The sequence below is a fragment of the Acomys minous genome, assembly GCF_964271855.1.
Source record: "Acomys minous genome assembly, chromosome: 11".
Classification (NCBI taxonomy): domain Eukaryota; kingdom Metazoa; phylum Chordata; class Mammalia; order Rodentia; family Muridae; genus Acomys; species Acomys minous.
This window is the reverse complement of record NC_140492.1, coordinates 55,380,003-55,392,784: the sequence shown is the minus strand read 5'-3', so window position 1 is coordinate 55,392,784 and position 12,782 is coordinate 55,380,003. Positions and strand designations below refer to the sequence as shown.

General features: G+C 46.2%; 1 protein-coding gene across 4 annotated transcripts in view; it reads right to left on the bottom strand.

Moving 5' to 3' along the window:
- Positions 1–12,782, bottom strand: part of CD86 (CD86 molecule) — a 65,484-nt gene that overhangs the window by 35,867 nt on the left and 16,835 nt on the right. For 3 of the 4 annotated variants that reach the window (XM_084800503.1, XM_084800501.1, XM_084800502.1), the window contains exon 2: positions 5,839–5,943. The exons of the other annotated variant lie outside the window; for it this stretch is intronic. In XM_084800503.1, coding sequence (XP_084656629.1) covers positions 5,839–5,867 — 29 coding nt within the window. In that variant the 5' untranslated portion in view covers positions 5,868–5,943. The remainder of the gene's footprint in view (positions 1–5,838; positions 5,944–12,782) is intronic. 4 annotated transcript variants of the gene reach the window in all.

Sequence of the window (12,782 nt, the reverse complement as noted above, 5' to 3'; positions counted from 1 at the left end):
ATGCTGACGGATTAAAGTGATGAAAAAGGATCCGTTCATTCATTCATTCATTTGTTCATTCGTTGAATCATTCTCTATAAGCCCCATATCTCTCAGTGGCCTAGTCTGCTTTTTATTGCTGTGGTAAAAACACAGGCACAAGCAGCTTGGGGAGAAGAGGGTTTGTTTGGTTTTCATGCCCCAATCACGGCCAGTCATGAGGGAAGTAAGGGTAGAAACAGGAACCCAGAGCAAAGTCTGAAGTAGAGGGCCTGGGAGGATGCTGCTTCCTGGCTTGTTCCTTAGGCTCACTTTTCTCACTCCCTAGCACCATCTCCCACAGTTGGTTGCACCCTCCCACACCAATGAGTCAAGCCAAAATACACTGCAGAGAGTGGTAGCATTTAGCTTCTCCCAGAGTGCAATTAGTCTAGGAAGTGCCCTTCCCCCCTCTCCTCCCCGTCTTCCCTCCCCCCCCACACAAGTCTTGCCTACAGGCCAATTTGATGGACTCATTTTTCTCAATTGAGGGACCCTCTTCCCAGATGACCTAGTTTGTGTCAAGTTGACAAAAAACTAGCCAGCATAACCTGTAAGGTTCAGCACAAAGAGCTAAACTTGGGTGTAAATACAATGGCAAGCACTAGAGAAATACCTGTGTGCAACGAACTGTATGATAATAGTGTGACATAATAAATCAACATAAATTCGGTCCCTTCCGTTGGAGGTAAGGGATGGTGGAAACAGCACCCAGGGCCCGAGGCATGTTAGTCGAGTGCCCCACCTCTGAGCCACACCCCACGCCAAATTAATTCTGTCTGCCCACTGCCATCTGTGATAATTGGACCACAGCACTGTGGTATCTTGTGCATCGAGGTCAGGGTCACACTTGAGTGACACTGACAGAAGTAGAGTATACCAAGTGAAAGGGCAGCAGGATTCACCGGGGGATATTGAAACGATGTCAAATGAGGAACAATGAAAAAGACCCGGATTAAGGAACCTGAAGAAGAGAAGGCTGCAGCGATTTTGATGGCCAAGGGCAAATGGCAAAGGGCCTCCAGTGGAGAGGAAGGTGTGCTGCCCTGGAAGGGCAAGCAGTGCCCGGAGCTGGAAGCCACCAGGGGACAGGTTTCCTCCCCAGGCGGTGAAGAACTTTTAACAAGTAGCACCAAAGTCTGAACTTTCTTCTGAGGTCTGTGAACCCTGTCACCAGGGGGCAGGGGGGGGGGAAGGCTAATAATACAGAAGAGATATTTTGTGGGGGTTCTTGAACTGCTGTGCAGTTGAGCTCCATAACTTTGAAATCTCATTACACGCCCAGAAAAAAGAAAATACGAGATGCCTCCCCGCCCGCCGCCCCCCACCCCCCATCCCCGCCATCCCATCTCCCTACCCCCTCCCCCATCCCATTCCCCACACCCCGCCCTGCCGCCATAGCACAGTGGCAGTACGGTGCCCTCTGACTAAAGAGAGAGTCCACGAGCTGGCTACCAGTGATCCTCCAGATGTGGGCAAGAGCAAACACTCTTAAAGACCGGAAAAGGAGAGAGAGAGAATGGTGGTGTTAGCACTGGGCCCGGACAGTGGCTGCACCTTGGTCTCAGAGAGTGGCGGCAGCAGCCGATGTCTGTTGGGACGAATGCAACCCCACCTCGTTTCATCTGCCCAAACAGATGTTGAGCAGTGAGAAATATCAGAACGAGTGGCCAGTTGTCGGCTCTCTCGGCACCCGTTCTGCTCCTGACGGCTTCAGGCCAGGCCACTGCGTTGTTCAAGAGTAGGTCTCCTCCTTTCTCACCAACAATGGCTAATTTCCAGAAACTTGATGTGGTTGGCGCCCGCTTTGCCCTTGAAAGGCTTTCCAAGTTTTCAATAACTCTTTCCTCCAAGACATTCTATGCAACAGTCCTCACACTAGGCAATCTACACAGCTGCCTAAAGAAAATCAAAGAAGCTTGGTCAAGCTATCAGTGAGCCACTCTTAAACGCTGATGATGTCACAGGGCTAAACATCATATTTATAGTCTTGGTGAGCGCACGCGCGCGCGTGTACACACACACACACACACACACACACACACACACACACACACACACTTTATCCTGAGTTCAATGAATTTTTTTATTGGTATAATATTCCTTGAGAACTTTTTTCTTAAATTGTTGATTCTGCAGTGCTGTGGATGGGACCCAGGCCTTGTACAGCACGCTAACATTGAGATACACACTGCCAGCCCAGTCTTACATTTTTAATTAATGCATACTAGTTGTTCATATTTCCAGGGTACAATGTGATCTTTTACAATGTTTATACAACAAACTACCATCAGATCAGGGTAAGTAGTAAGTAGTGTAACCATCACCTCAAATCATCTTCATTTCTTTGTCTTGGGAATATTTACATCTAATGCTCTATTGGTTTCATAAGGTTCTGAGATCCAAACAAACAAAATCACTTAAAAGATTTTTTTTTTAATTATTGTTTTCTATTTAGGTGTTTGGCTGTTTTGCCTGCATGTTTGTCTGTGCAACACATGCAAGCAGTGCCCTCAAAAGCCAGAAGAGGGTGTCAGATTCCCTGAACTGAAGTTGCAGGCAGTTGTGAGCCTCCCTGATGGTTCTGGGAATGGAACTAGGGTGCCCTAGAAGAGCAGATAGTGCACTTAATCCCTGAACCCCCTGAAGAATCCTTTCAGTCCCTAGAATAACTTCTAAGGACATTTGGAAATGGATGAGCGACCATATTCCTTTCAACATTTGTTGTTGTTGTTGTTTTGTTTTGTTTTGTTGTTTTTTAAACTGACTATACTTGAGGAGAGAGTAGACAAATAATGGGATCTTAGTTTCTGTAAATAGTGCAGGAAAGCAGAGTAAGGCTGGAAAGTCAGATAAGAAATTCTCATCTGATTCTATAGGAAATTGGAAGTTTCATATTAATGGCTTGAAAAGGAAAAACAAACAACAACAAAACCAGTGCATGAAAGCTTAACGAAAATAACCCATCAGTGGCTCTGGAAAAGAGTGAGCGTGCTATCAGAGTGACTGGGGAGGCCAATATTAGTCCCAACACTCACTCGGGAGGTAGAGGCAGGTGGGGCTCTTGTGAGTTCGAGGCCAGCCTGATCTACAAAGTGAGTCCAGGACAGCCAGGACTACAAAAGAAACCCTGTCTTGAAAAACCAAAACCAAACAAACAAACAGCTAAAAAGCCTCAAGGATCTGAATGGGGAGCAAAGAAAACCAGTGGAGGTGTGTGGGGGGGTGGGCAGCGGGGGCAGAGTAGGGAGGAGCTGAGCACACAGGATGCTCACTGAGGCTCAACTGCTTCCTGGTGTCCTGAGGGCACCTGAGATGGGGACCATTGGCTCTGGCTATGTGTCACTCAGTCTGAGCTCTACTTCCTCCCAGCTCCCTCCTGAGCCGGGTCTCCTTCTAGCTCAAGCTGCATCATCTGTCTGCCTGGGTCATCTCATACCCACCATGGAGCAAATTCCCTTTAGCCTCTTTTCTCACTTAGATTTTCTTTTCCTTTCTTTAGCTGTTCTTTTCTGCTCTCATTCAGGAGCAGGATACATCCACGCATTAGGAACATTAGCAGATTCACAAATAGCAAGAGGATGCCTTGGTTCCCCTTTGATAGAACTAATCTACGAAAATACAGATTACTTCCTCTCCCTGGCCCAGAAGATACATGGCAACATATTTAGCCTTTTCAGTCTCCTAACAGCAGGTTTGGGTATAAGACGGATGCCCGGTTCCCTTAGTTCTATCTATAATCAGGTTTCTCTGTGGTTTTTCGAAGTCAGTTTTCCCTTTTTTTTTTTTTAATCAAAAAGTACCCACAAGTGAATCCATTCTACAGCTACCTCGCTAGCTCTCTGCCCAGCCCCTCAGGAGCTCTACCTGCCAGGAAAGAGAGCCACAAGATTTACCCAAAGGCCACTCACTGCCTCCTGGTGCCCAGGGGAGTCCCTATCTCCTTGTCTCAGAACTAAAACCATGGTCAAATAGAAAAACCAATGTTGTCAGGGCCCAGTCTGCGTGACAGCAGCCCCTTCTTCCCGTGATGGGCACTGCGATTTTCTCCAGTATACTCCAGGCTTTGGAATTTCCTATTACTCATCCCTTGGGGTCAAGGCTGTGTTTGAAAGCCCCATAAAATGCAAGGGCTATGTGGAAGAGAAATTTGAGAGAGAGAGAGAGAGAGAGAGAGAGAGAGAGAGAGAGAGAGAGAGAGAGAGAGAGAGAGAGAAAATCTGCTTTCAGCTGTCGGGAATTACATTCAAGTTAGTTTATCTAAATAGGGCATGAAGGGAAGGCCTGGTGAGACAGATGAGGAGTGGAAGGGACACTTGACATGGCGGTTCAGGTCTCAAAACCTTGACAAGGAGATACAGTGCGCCCAAAGCACACTTGGCTTTCCTTTACTCATGTTTAAAATGGCGCCTATTTCCCACCCTCGTTCTAAGAGTACCCCACATGCTGTTCAGAAACAACTTTCTACAGGGGGTAGAGAGGAGGGCAGAGGTCTAATAAAAAGGCTTGCCCTGCTGGCCTTCCTCCTTCTTCCCCTAACACTTGTCTCTGCCTGGCTGTGATTGGCCAGCACTCACCACCCCAAATCTGGAAGTCCTCCTACGAGCCTCCCCTCTCCTGCTGGCCTCTGTCAAACATGTCTCCACGGTGGTCCTTCTGATGTTTTCAGCTGCAATCCCCTGGGCCTGGATCCCTCCCCTAACTCCCACTACTGCCTCGTTTTGAAACACGACCTCTACACTTCTGAGTTTTCTATTGAATGATCTGGTGTGTTTCAGTAGCTCATCTTTCCCTCTCCCCATCCACGTCAAGTTCATGAAAACCAACTCCCCCTCTCTGCCCATAGGTGATAAAATAGCCAGAATCACTAGACAGGATTTCGGTTCGCGCAGTCACACCATTTCCTCGTTACCTAATGGCTGCATCCCTTTCTTGCATGCCTTTGATACTCCCTGTGCCTAGGACATAGTAAGAAGCCAGCAAACATGTACTAGGTGCACAAACGAGCTGATAGTCAGGACAGATTTCACTTAAGCTCCTATGAGTCTCACCCACAGCGTGTGCAGCCGCAAAAGGCAGACTCAGCGCAGAACTGCCAGCCTGAGCACAGACAGGCGCTCATTTTAGTCCTGAAAGTTTGACCTAAGGAGAACAGGCCAACTCCTTAATTGTTATAAGCTGAGGGGTGGGACGTTCCCTTGGCCAAAAGTTGTTTCTCACCTGTCTCTCCTGAAGCTTGCATTGCTATTAATGGAAGCAATATTTTGAGCCTATTTGCAAATGCAAATGTGTACGCAGCCTGGACTCTTTTTTCACCTAAGAGCCTTTTCCCCCCAAATGAGCTAATGGCTTGTAACGTGGCATTAGATCAGACAGTTAGATGGAAACCTAGAAGGGAACCCAATTTCTGGGCCTGTCAAAGAAAAGCCGAACAGGCACCCAGAGGCCATAGCAGAGAACCGTTGGAATTCCCTCCCTCCACACTGCCCAGGCATAGGAGCTCCGGCAGTGCCAGTGTCCGCTGAAAACATTTCTATAGCAGAGCTGCTGGGAACCCCCAGCACCCCCAAAAAATCAAGAGCAGCTACCAACTACTTGGTAAGTGGCACTTTCTATTCCCTGCCTGTCCTGTCTCTTGGTTCACTTACAGCAGACTCGTTTCTGTAATGCCCCACATTTGATGTGGACAGGCAGAAGCTCCAGTGAGCTAGGCAGAAGGTGTAAGCGTGTGCCCTCTCCCTCTCTTGCCCGCTCCCTCTCCAGCTGACTGCCCACTTCTGCACAGCTGCCCCAGGTGCAGCTTCTGTCTCCCATGCTCACCAGGCTGCACATTTCTTGAGGATGCACATGTCACCAGTGCCTCTCCACCGCGGCTCTCAGGGACCACACACACAAGCACAGTAGCATTCCCGAGGACTACAGGAACTTGAAAAAAAAAAAGTAGAAGGAAAAAATGTACTTTTTTTTTTAAACTAGAAAAAGAAGCCTTGTCTGCCTCCCAGGCTGTCTTGTACTCCTTGTACAGCGAGAATAAGCTGCGGACTGAGAAGAGCTCAGATGCAGAAAGGGGAACTGACTAGAGCGACTGACACCACAGACAGGGGCTGTGTCCGTGCTTGGTTCCAGATAACTTCTGCTGGCAGGTGGGCATTTCCACTGACGAGAATGACTACACGTGTGCCCTTGGACAGCCAGCAAGTGTAAAGCCCTGAGGAAAACCCCAAAGACAGCCCCTTCCACAAACACAACAGCCACTTCCCTGACACACCAAGAGTCCCAGGAGTGAAGTCCGACAACTCCAAAGCTAACAGCTATACTTTGGGGTGGGGGGCGGCGGGTGGAGAGATGGCTCAGCAGTTTAATTCCCAGCACCCACCTGGCAGCTCACATGCACATGAAATAAAAATAAAATTGAAAAAATTACGCTCCGTGCAGAGCCTCACTCCCAACCAGAGAACAGAAGAGTTCTTTGGGAGGGACCTTTCCATAGATCCTTCTAGAAGCCATTTTGCACACACCACTTTCATTGCTAGATTGTCCTATTCTAATCCTAACTGTTTGACTCCAGAGTGATTCTATTACTTCTGTCTACCATGTCTGGGCACGGTGGGAGGGGCTCTCCTGAGCTAGGGGACAAGTCCCAAGCAGCAGTGTGAAGGTGTGTGAAGGCCCAGTGAGCACTCGTTTACACATCTGGGTGTATAACTCCTACCCTAGGTAGCTGCAACTTTTTCTCGCCAGGCACTGGCTATCTAGCCAGCTGGCTCGGATAGGGCATGTATGTGTCTGTGAGGTGAACTCAGGACAGAGGCAGGACCACAGTATGTGCCTCACCAGCTTTCTCCGAGGCTAGCTGTGGCCCTCTGAAGGACTGCAGAAACGGTCAAGGTTGTTTGTTGTCCACTGATTGAGGGACATAGAGCAGAGGATGGGGCGAGGGGTTGGGGGTTGGTGGTCTCTCACTGAATCCTGACTTGACGGTTGGACTCAGGACAAGTCATTGGACATATTGTAGTCAGACTTCTGGCCTATGAAATGTAGCCCATAATAGGTTTCCTTGCTGCATGGTCAGGCAGAACAAATAAGGGTTGATGGTAAAACTCGCAGGTAATTCATCTAGCACAGAGTACACCACAAAGTGAATTAGGCGTCACCGTTCCTTCCCTGTTTCTTTTTGAGTCTTTTCCACTTCGTGCGTTGACCTTTTCAAAGTCTTCACTCTGTCAATAGAGTTTGCGATGGTTCTTCCCAGACAGATCTGAAAACCCAGTTACCTTCAGCCCAGGGTTGCTCAAATTCGTGGGTGCTTGCTGGCTTCTGGGTCCTGACTCACCAGGTCACCACTTCCCTCCAGTGACTCTACATACTTATTTTAGAAACACTCTTTATTGGATGGGTTCTACGGTGATCAGGGGTGTCCTCTGGATTTTACGATCGTACTTTTTGATTTTTAAAAAGGTCCGTGTGGTTTCATTGTTGGGGCACATAAAAAATCACCCACTTATCACAGTACAGGGGAATTCTTTAATATTTCACTTAATTTTCAAGGGTTCTTCTTTTCCATGGGCTCACCAATCAAAATACAAGATGGGAGCCTGGAGCGATGGCTCAGTGGTCAAGGGCACTTACTGCTCTTTTGGAGAACTGGAGTTTGGACCTCAGCAGTCATGGCAAGCAGCTCACAACTGCCTGCAAGTCCAACTCCAAGGGATCTGACATTTTCTGCTGGCTTCCATGGACATCCAGACACACAGACAGACAGACGACAGACAGACAGACACACACATACACACACACACACACACACACACACACACACACACACACACACTCACCTTTAAAACATATATTAAAATACAAGGTAAGTTACATTTAATATGCTGCTATCAAATTCCCCGCCCCCTCCCTTGGATATCAAATCCAGGTCTGTGCACATGCTAGGCAAGCGTGCACCCACCAAGTTACATCCCAGCTCCATCAGAATATTTTAAATACCAAACTTCTGCCATCCTAGCTGTCCATACTACTTGCCATGTGCAGTTTTCTTTTAACTTATTTTAAGTACATTTATTTTAAATGTTTTTGTTAAAATTGAAACATTTTTAAGAAAGCAATTTTATTTACTAGAAATTTTTTTTTAAAAAAAATTGAATAAAAATAACATGCTACACTGGGAATTCCAGAGACCCGGGTTCAGACCCTAGCTGTGCTGCTAATATCTGTGTTATCATTAGAGTTTTAACCTTGCATTTCTCACCGAGGCAATATTGTGTTAAGTATGCTCGCCTTGAGGATTGACCCGGAGAGCATACACGCGGCACCCAACCCAGACGCTGACAGGGAGGGAGAGGTTGTTCTACTGTTTCCTGCGTCCATATCTCATCGCTTATTTACGTGCTCCTGCTTGGACCAGCTCCTCCCCACGTGTATATTGCAGGGAATAAAAGGATGAGCTTGAGTGATGAGGCAGGCGGCCGGGTGAGGGAGGAGGTAGCATCATAGAATTCTCTGGCTCTATGATTTAGAGTTGCGAGGCTATGAAGGACGTCAGAGACAGCACTCCAGTCCATTAAGTCAGGATCAATACAAAACAGAGTAGTTCCCACAAATACTTGTAACAGCGTTATTTATTGTGGTTTTATTAGCACTTGTTTTCTGAGTATTCTTGGTATAGAGATGTGTGCCAAGGCAAGAGGACCCAAGAGATGAACATCCATGGCATAGGTGATTTTCTTGGTGGCCCCGTAGCTATAACATCATCTCCTCCCATCGAACTCCAAGAGAGAGAGAAGACAGGGAAGAGGTGTGTGGATCGAGGGGCCAGCGGGCACCCAAGCGCCCCTCCCTTCCATGGTGGTGACTTCCTAAGGGACAGATGACTCATGCCTAGAGAGGCAATGCTTTCAGCTCAGGCTGGCAGTCTCAGCAGATATACTGACCCTCGGTATGTGAGAAGGAAAGGAGCTATCAGACTCATCAGAGAAGTGTGGCCTCTCACATCCCCATAGCAATCAGCACAAGCTAGGATGCTTACAAGGCCCTTCATCAGACACGAGGTAAACTTCCTGGATTCTGCCTGGGCTGAAACAAGGAAAGGAGCCTCTTGGGTAACCTGCAGAGTGGAATCTGCTGTCCAAGGGGGCAGAATGCCAGTTCAGAGGTGGGATTGCACTGTGTTAAAAGAAACCAAGGAACTAGGCTTACTATACGTCGGAGGTGGGAGGATGCCAAGTTCAAGGCCTGCCTGGGCTATAGAATGAGTCCAAGACCAGCATGGGCAACTTAGTGGGACCATCTCAAAACAAAAAGTGAAAATAAAATTGAGAGTGTAGTGTAGTGATAAAGTGCTTGCCTAGAATCTGCAAAAATTACTGGGTTCAGTCCCAGTAAACACACACACACATACACACACACACACACACACACACACACACACACACATACACTAATAAAAAAAGATAGAGTTCAAACCCTGTACAGAATATCACCCATGCAAGAGCAATGGAATGTGTTTGTGAACAGAATCACTGAACTGTGCTTTAAAAAAAAAGATTTATTTATTTTTATTTTATGTGTGTGTGTGTGTGTGTGTGTTGCCTGAATGTATTTATGTGCACCATATGTGCACTGCCTGCAGAAGCCAGAAGACAGTATAGGATCCTCCTGGGACCAGAGTTTAAAAAGATGTTTGTGAGCTGCCTTGTGGGTGCTGGGAATTGAAGCAGGGTCCTCTGGAAGAGCAGCCAATGCTCTTAACCATGGATCCATCTCTTTGTTGAGAATCGCTGCAGCCCAGAGCTGAGCTGTTCCTTAGTTCTAGGCCCTGCTATGCAAGCTCTAATAAAGCAGGATCACCGTCAGCATCCCTAGGGCCCAGTGATGCCCTTCAAATGAAACTCTGATGGGTCCACACTTCCCCCCTACCCTGTGGGACAACATTCAAAGCATTCACAGTGAGCTTTCCTCTTACTGCTACTGTAAAACTGTACATGCAGATGCCTCCTTCTTAAAGCATAAACACACACTACTAAGAGGGAGAAAATACAAGCCACAGGCCGGGAGGAAAATATTTGTAAAACACCTATATGATGAAGAAACTCCAATCCAAAATATACAAAGAATGATTGAAATGTAGTGACAAGGGCCTGGAGAGATGGCTCAGTAGATAAGAGCACTGCCTGCTCTTCCAGGCGTCCTAAGTTCAATTCCTAGAAACCACATGGTGGTTCACAGCCATCTCTAAAGGAATCTGGTGATCTTTTCTGTCATGCAGGTGTACACGCAAATAGAGAACATATGTACATAAATAAAGAAAAATATTTTGTAACACGTTAAAAAATATATATGACAAGGAAAAACATCCCATTGTAAAATAGACAAAAGATGTGATTATGTACCTAGCCAAAGAAAGTAGACAGGCAGTTAAGTAAATAGTATATGCAAATAAGGCCATCACAGAACTGCACGCCAAAATGGTGGCAATATAAATACCAGAGAATACCAAATGCTGGCGACTGTGTGGATAACCAGGAATGCTTGCCCATTATCAGCAGGAACACAACTGATACAAGCGATACAAATGATACTGAGATACAAATGATACTGAGAAGACCAGTTAGCAAGTTCTTAAAAAATGCATCTACTTTACTGTATGAGCTAGCAACCACACTTCAGAGCATAGTGAGGCAGTGGAGTTAAAAACACATACACCCCCACACAAATATTTATGCCAGACTTGTTTATAATTGCTTAAAAACTGGCAATACGCGGACCCAAGTTTTATTCCCAGCACTGGTGTCAGGCAGTTCACAACTGCCCATCGGCCCAGCTGCGGGGGGATCCATTGATTCCGTCTTCTGTTGGCACCGGCACTCATATGCACTTATTGATACACAAGCTACACGAATATAATTAAAAATTAAAGTAAATCTTAAAAATAAAAAGTACATAAATAGTTTTCTTCAAAGAAGATATTCAAGTGGTCAACATTTAAAAAAAATAAGATGTTCTTCAGTGGGTGAATGTGCATCTGTGTATCTGTATAATGGAATGTATTTTAATGATGAAAGTAAATGAACCACCAGGATATGAAATATATAACAACAACAAAAAAAAAGACTCAAGTGCTTTCAGCTTGAGTAGAGAAGCCAATCTGAACAGACTACACACGACATCCTGAAGAAGACAACACGTTGAGACTGGTAGTTACCAGAACGACCATCGAGATAGGACAAAGGCAGGGGATACCCAGACGGCACACACTGTCATGTACGGTGGCATAACGGCGGTCACGGCTGTCCACATTTAACAAAACCGTGGGAAACGCAAAGAGAAAAGCTTAGTCCCACAAAGTGTGTGCTTCGCGAATATTAACATGTCGGCCCCCGTTGACTGGGCCTAACAAACCTACTACCCTGATGAAGATGGTAACAACAGGGAAGGCTGAGTGCCCAGCAGATACAAGAGGGGTGGGAATTCTCCGTACTATCTGCTCAATTTAAAAAAAAAAATCTAAACTGTTCTAAAAATAAAAGCTAGTAATTCAAAGACGTACACACACTAACCACACACACACACACTGATTCCTGGCAAAGCTACTAAATTAATGATGTGACATTTTAGAGGGCTCCTGCAGTAGTGGGAAAGTGAATTAGCATTAATTTCACAGTCCAAAGGTTCACTTCCCCATGTTCCACGCTGGCCAACAAAATGCCATGCGTACAGCAGTGCTGAGAAAAATCTCTAACCTTGTATTTATAGCCTCTCTTTTGATAATTTATGCATATTTTTGTGCAGAGCTATAGGTTTTTATGTCAGTTCCTTAAGTAAGTGAAAGGACAAAAATTCTTTTTTTCTATGGGCTGGATAAATTTAAGAAAAACAAAGGGCCCCTTTTTCTTTCTTCCTTTCTCTGGAGGAACATTCTTAGAAATGTAGTGGGTTGTTTTTCTCTTTGAAGGGGGGGGGGGAGATGCAATTTTGGTTCTATATCATGAGTACATCTTAAAAATTAAGAAGCATTTGAGGTTTCCTCCCCACCCTCTTCCCAATGTTTCTTCAGCCTTTATTTTTGTCATACAAATGAGTCCCCGATGTAGGAAGGGACCCTCTTTCTCACAAGCTCCAACAGATTCCACTTGCCCCCCCCCCACCCCCACCCCCCGAGGCTAGCTTTTCTGTTTCCTTAGCTGCCCTGGGGTATACCCTTGGTTCACTTTCTCATGATGCAAATTTACCCCCATCATTCATGCATGCTAGGAAAGAGGCAGCATCTATGATCTCCTCAGATGTATATTATTAGTTTCCGGACATAAAACCTACGACCCAGGGAGGGACACACGTCACCTGCGTGTTCTCAAGAGAGAAGCCAGGAGGACAAGAGATGTAGGGTATTTGCCCGATGACTTCAAGTGAGTGCAAAGGCTGTTTTCTTCTCCGCCCCACATGATAGCTTCAAAACTATGCCTGAACTTTAACAGCAACCTACATTTATGTGAACCCAAAGGTTCATTGTATTCAAAGAGGATTACATGAAAATGTTGTCAAGTAGATAAAAGTTTGCCATGGGAATATGTACATTCTAGAAAGGATGCTGCCGAGCAAGGAGTTATAGGCAACAGAGAATATGAGGAAGGTTGGCCCGGGGCTGGTACTAACTGCTGCAGCAGGTAAGGGGCCCTTGATCCCAACACCTGGGGTCTAAGCTGCTGTCTGGTGAAGACACAGCAAAATCGAATCAGGGGATTCTGGGAAGCGTGTGGAAG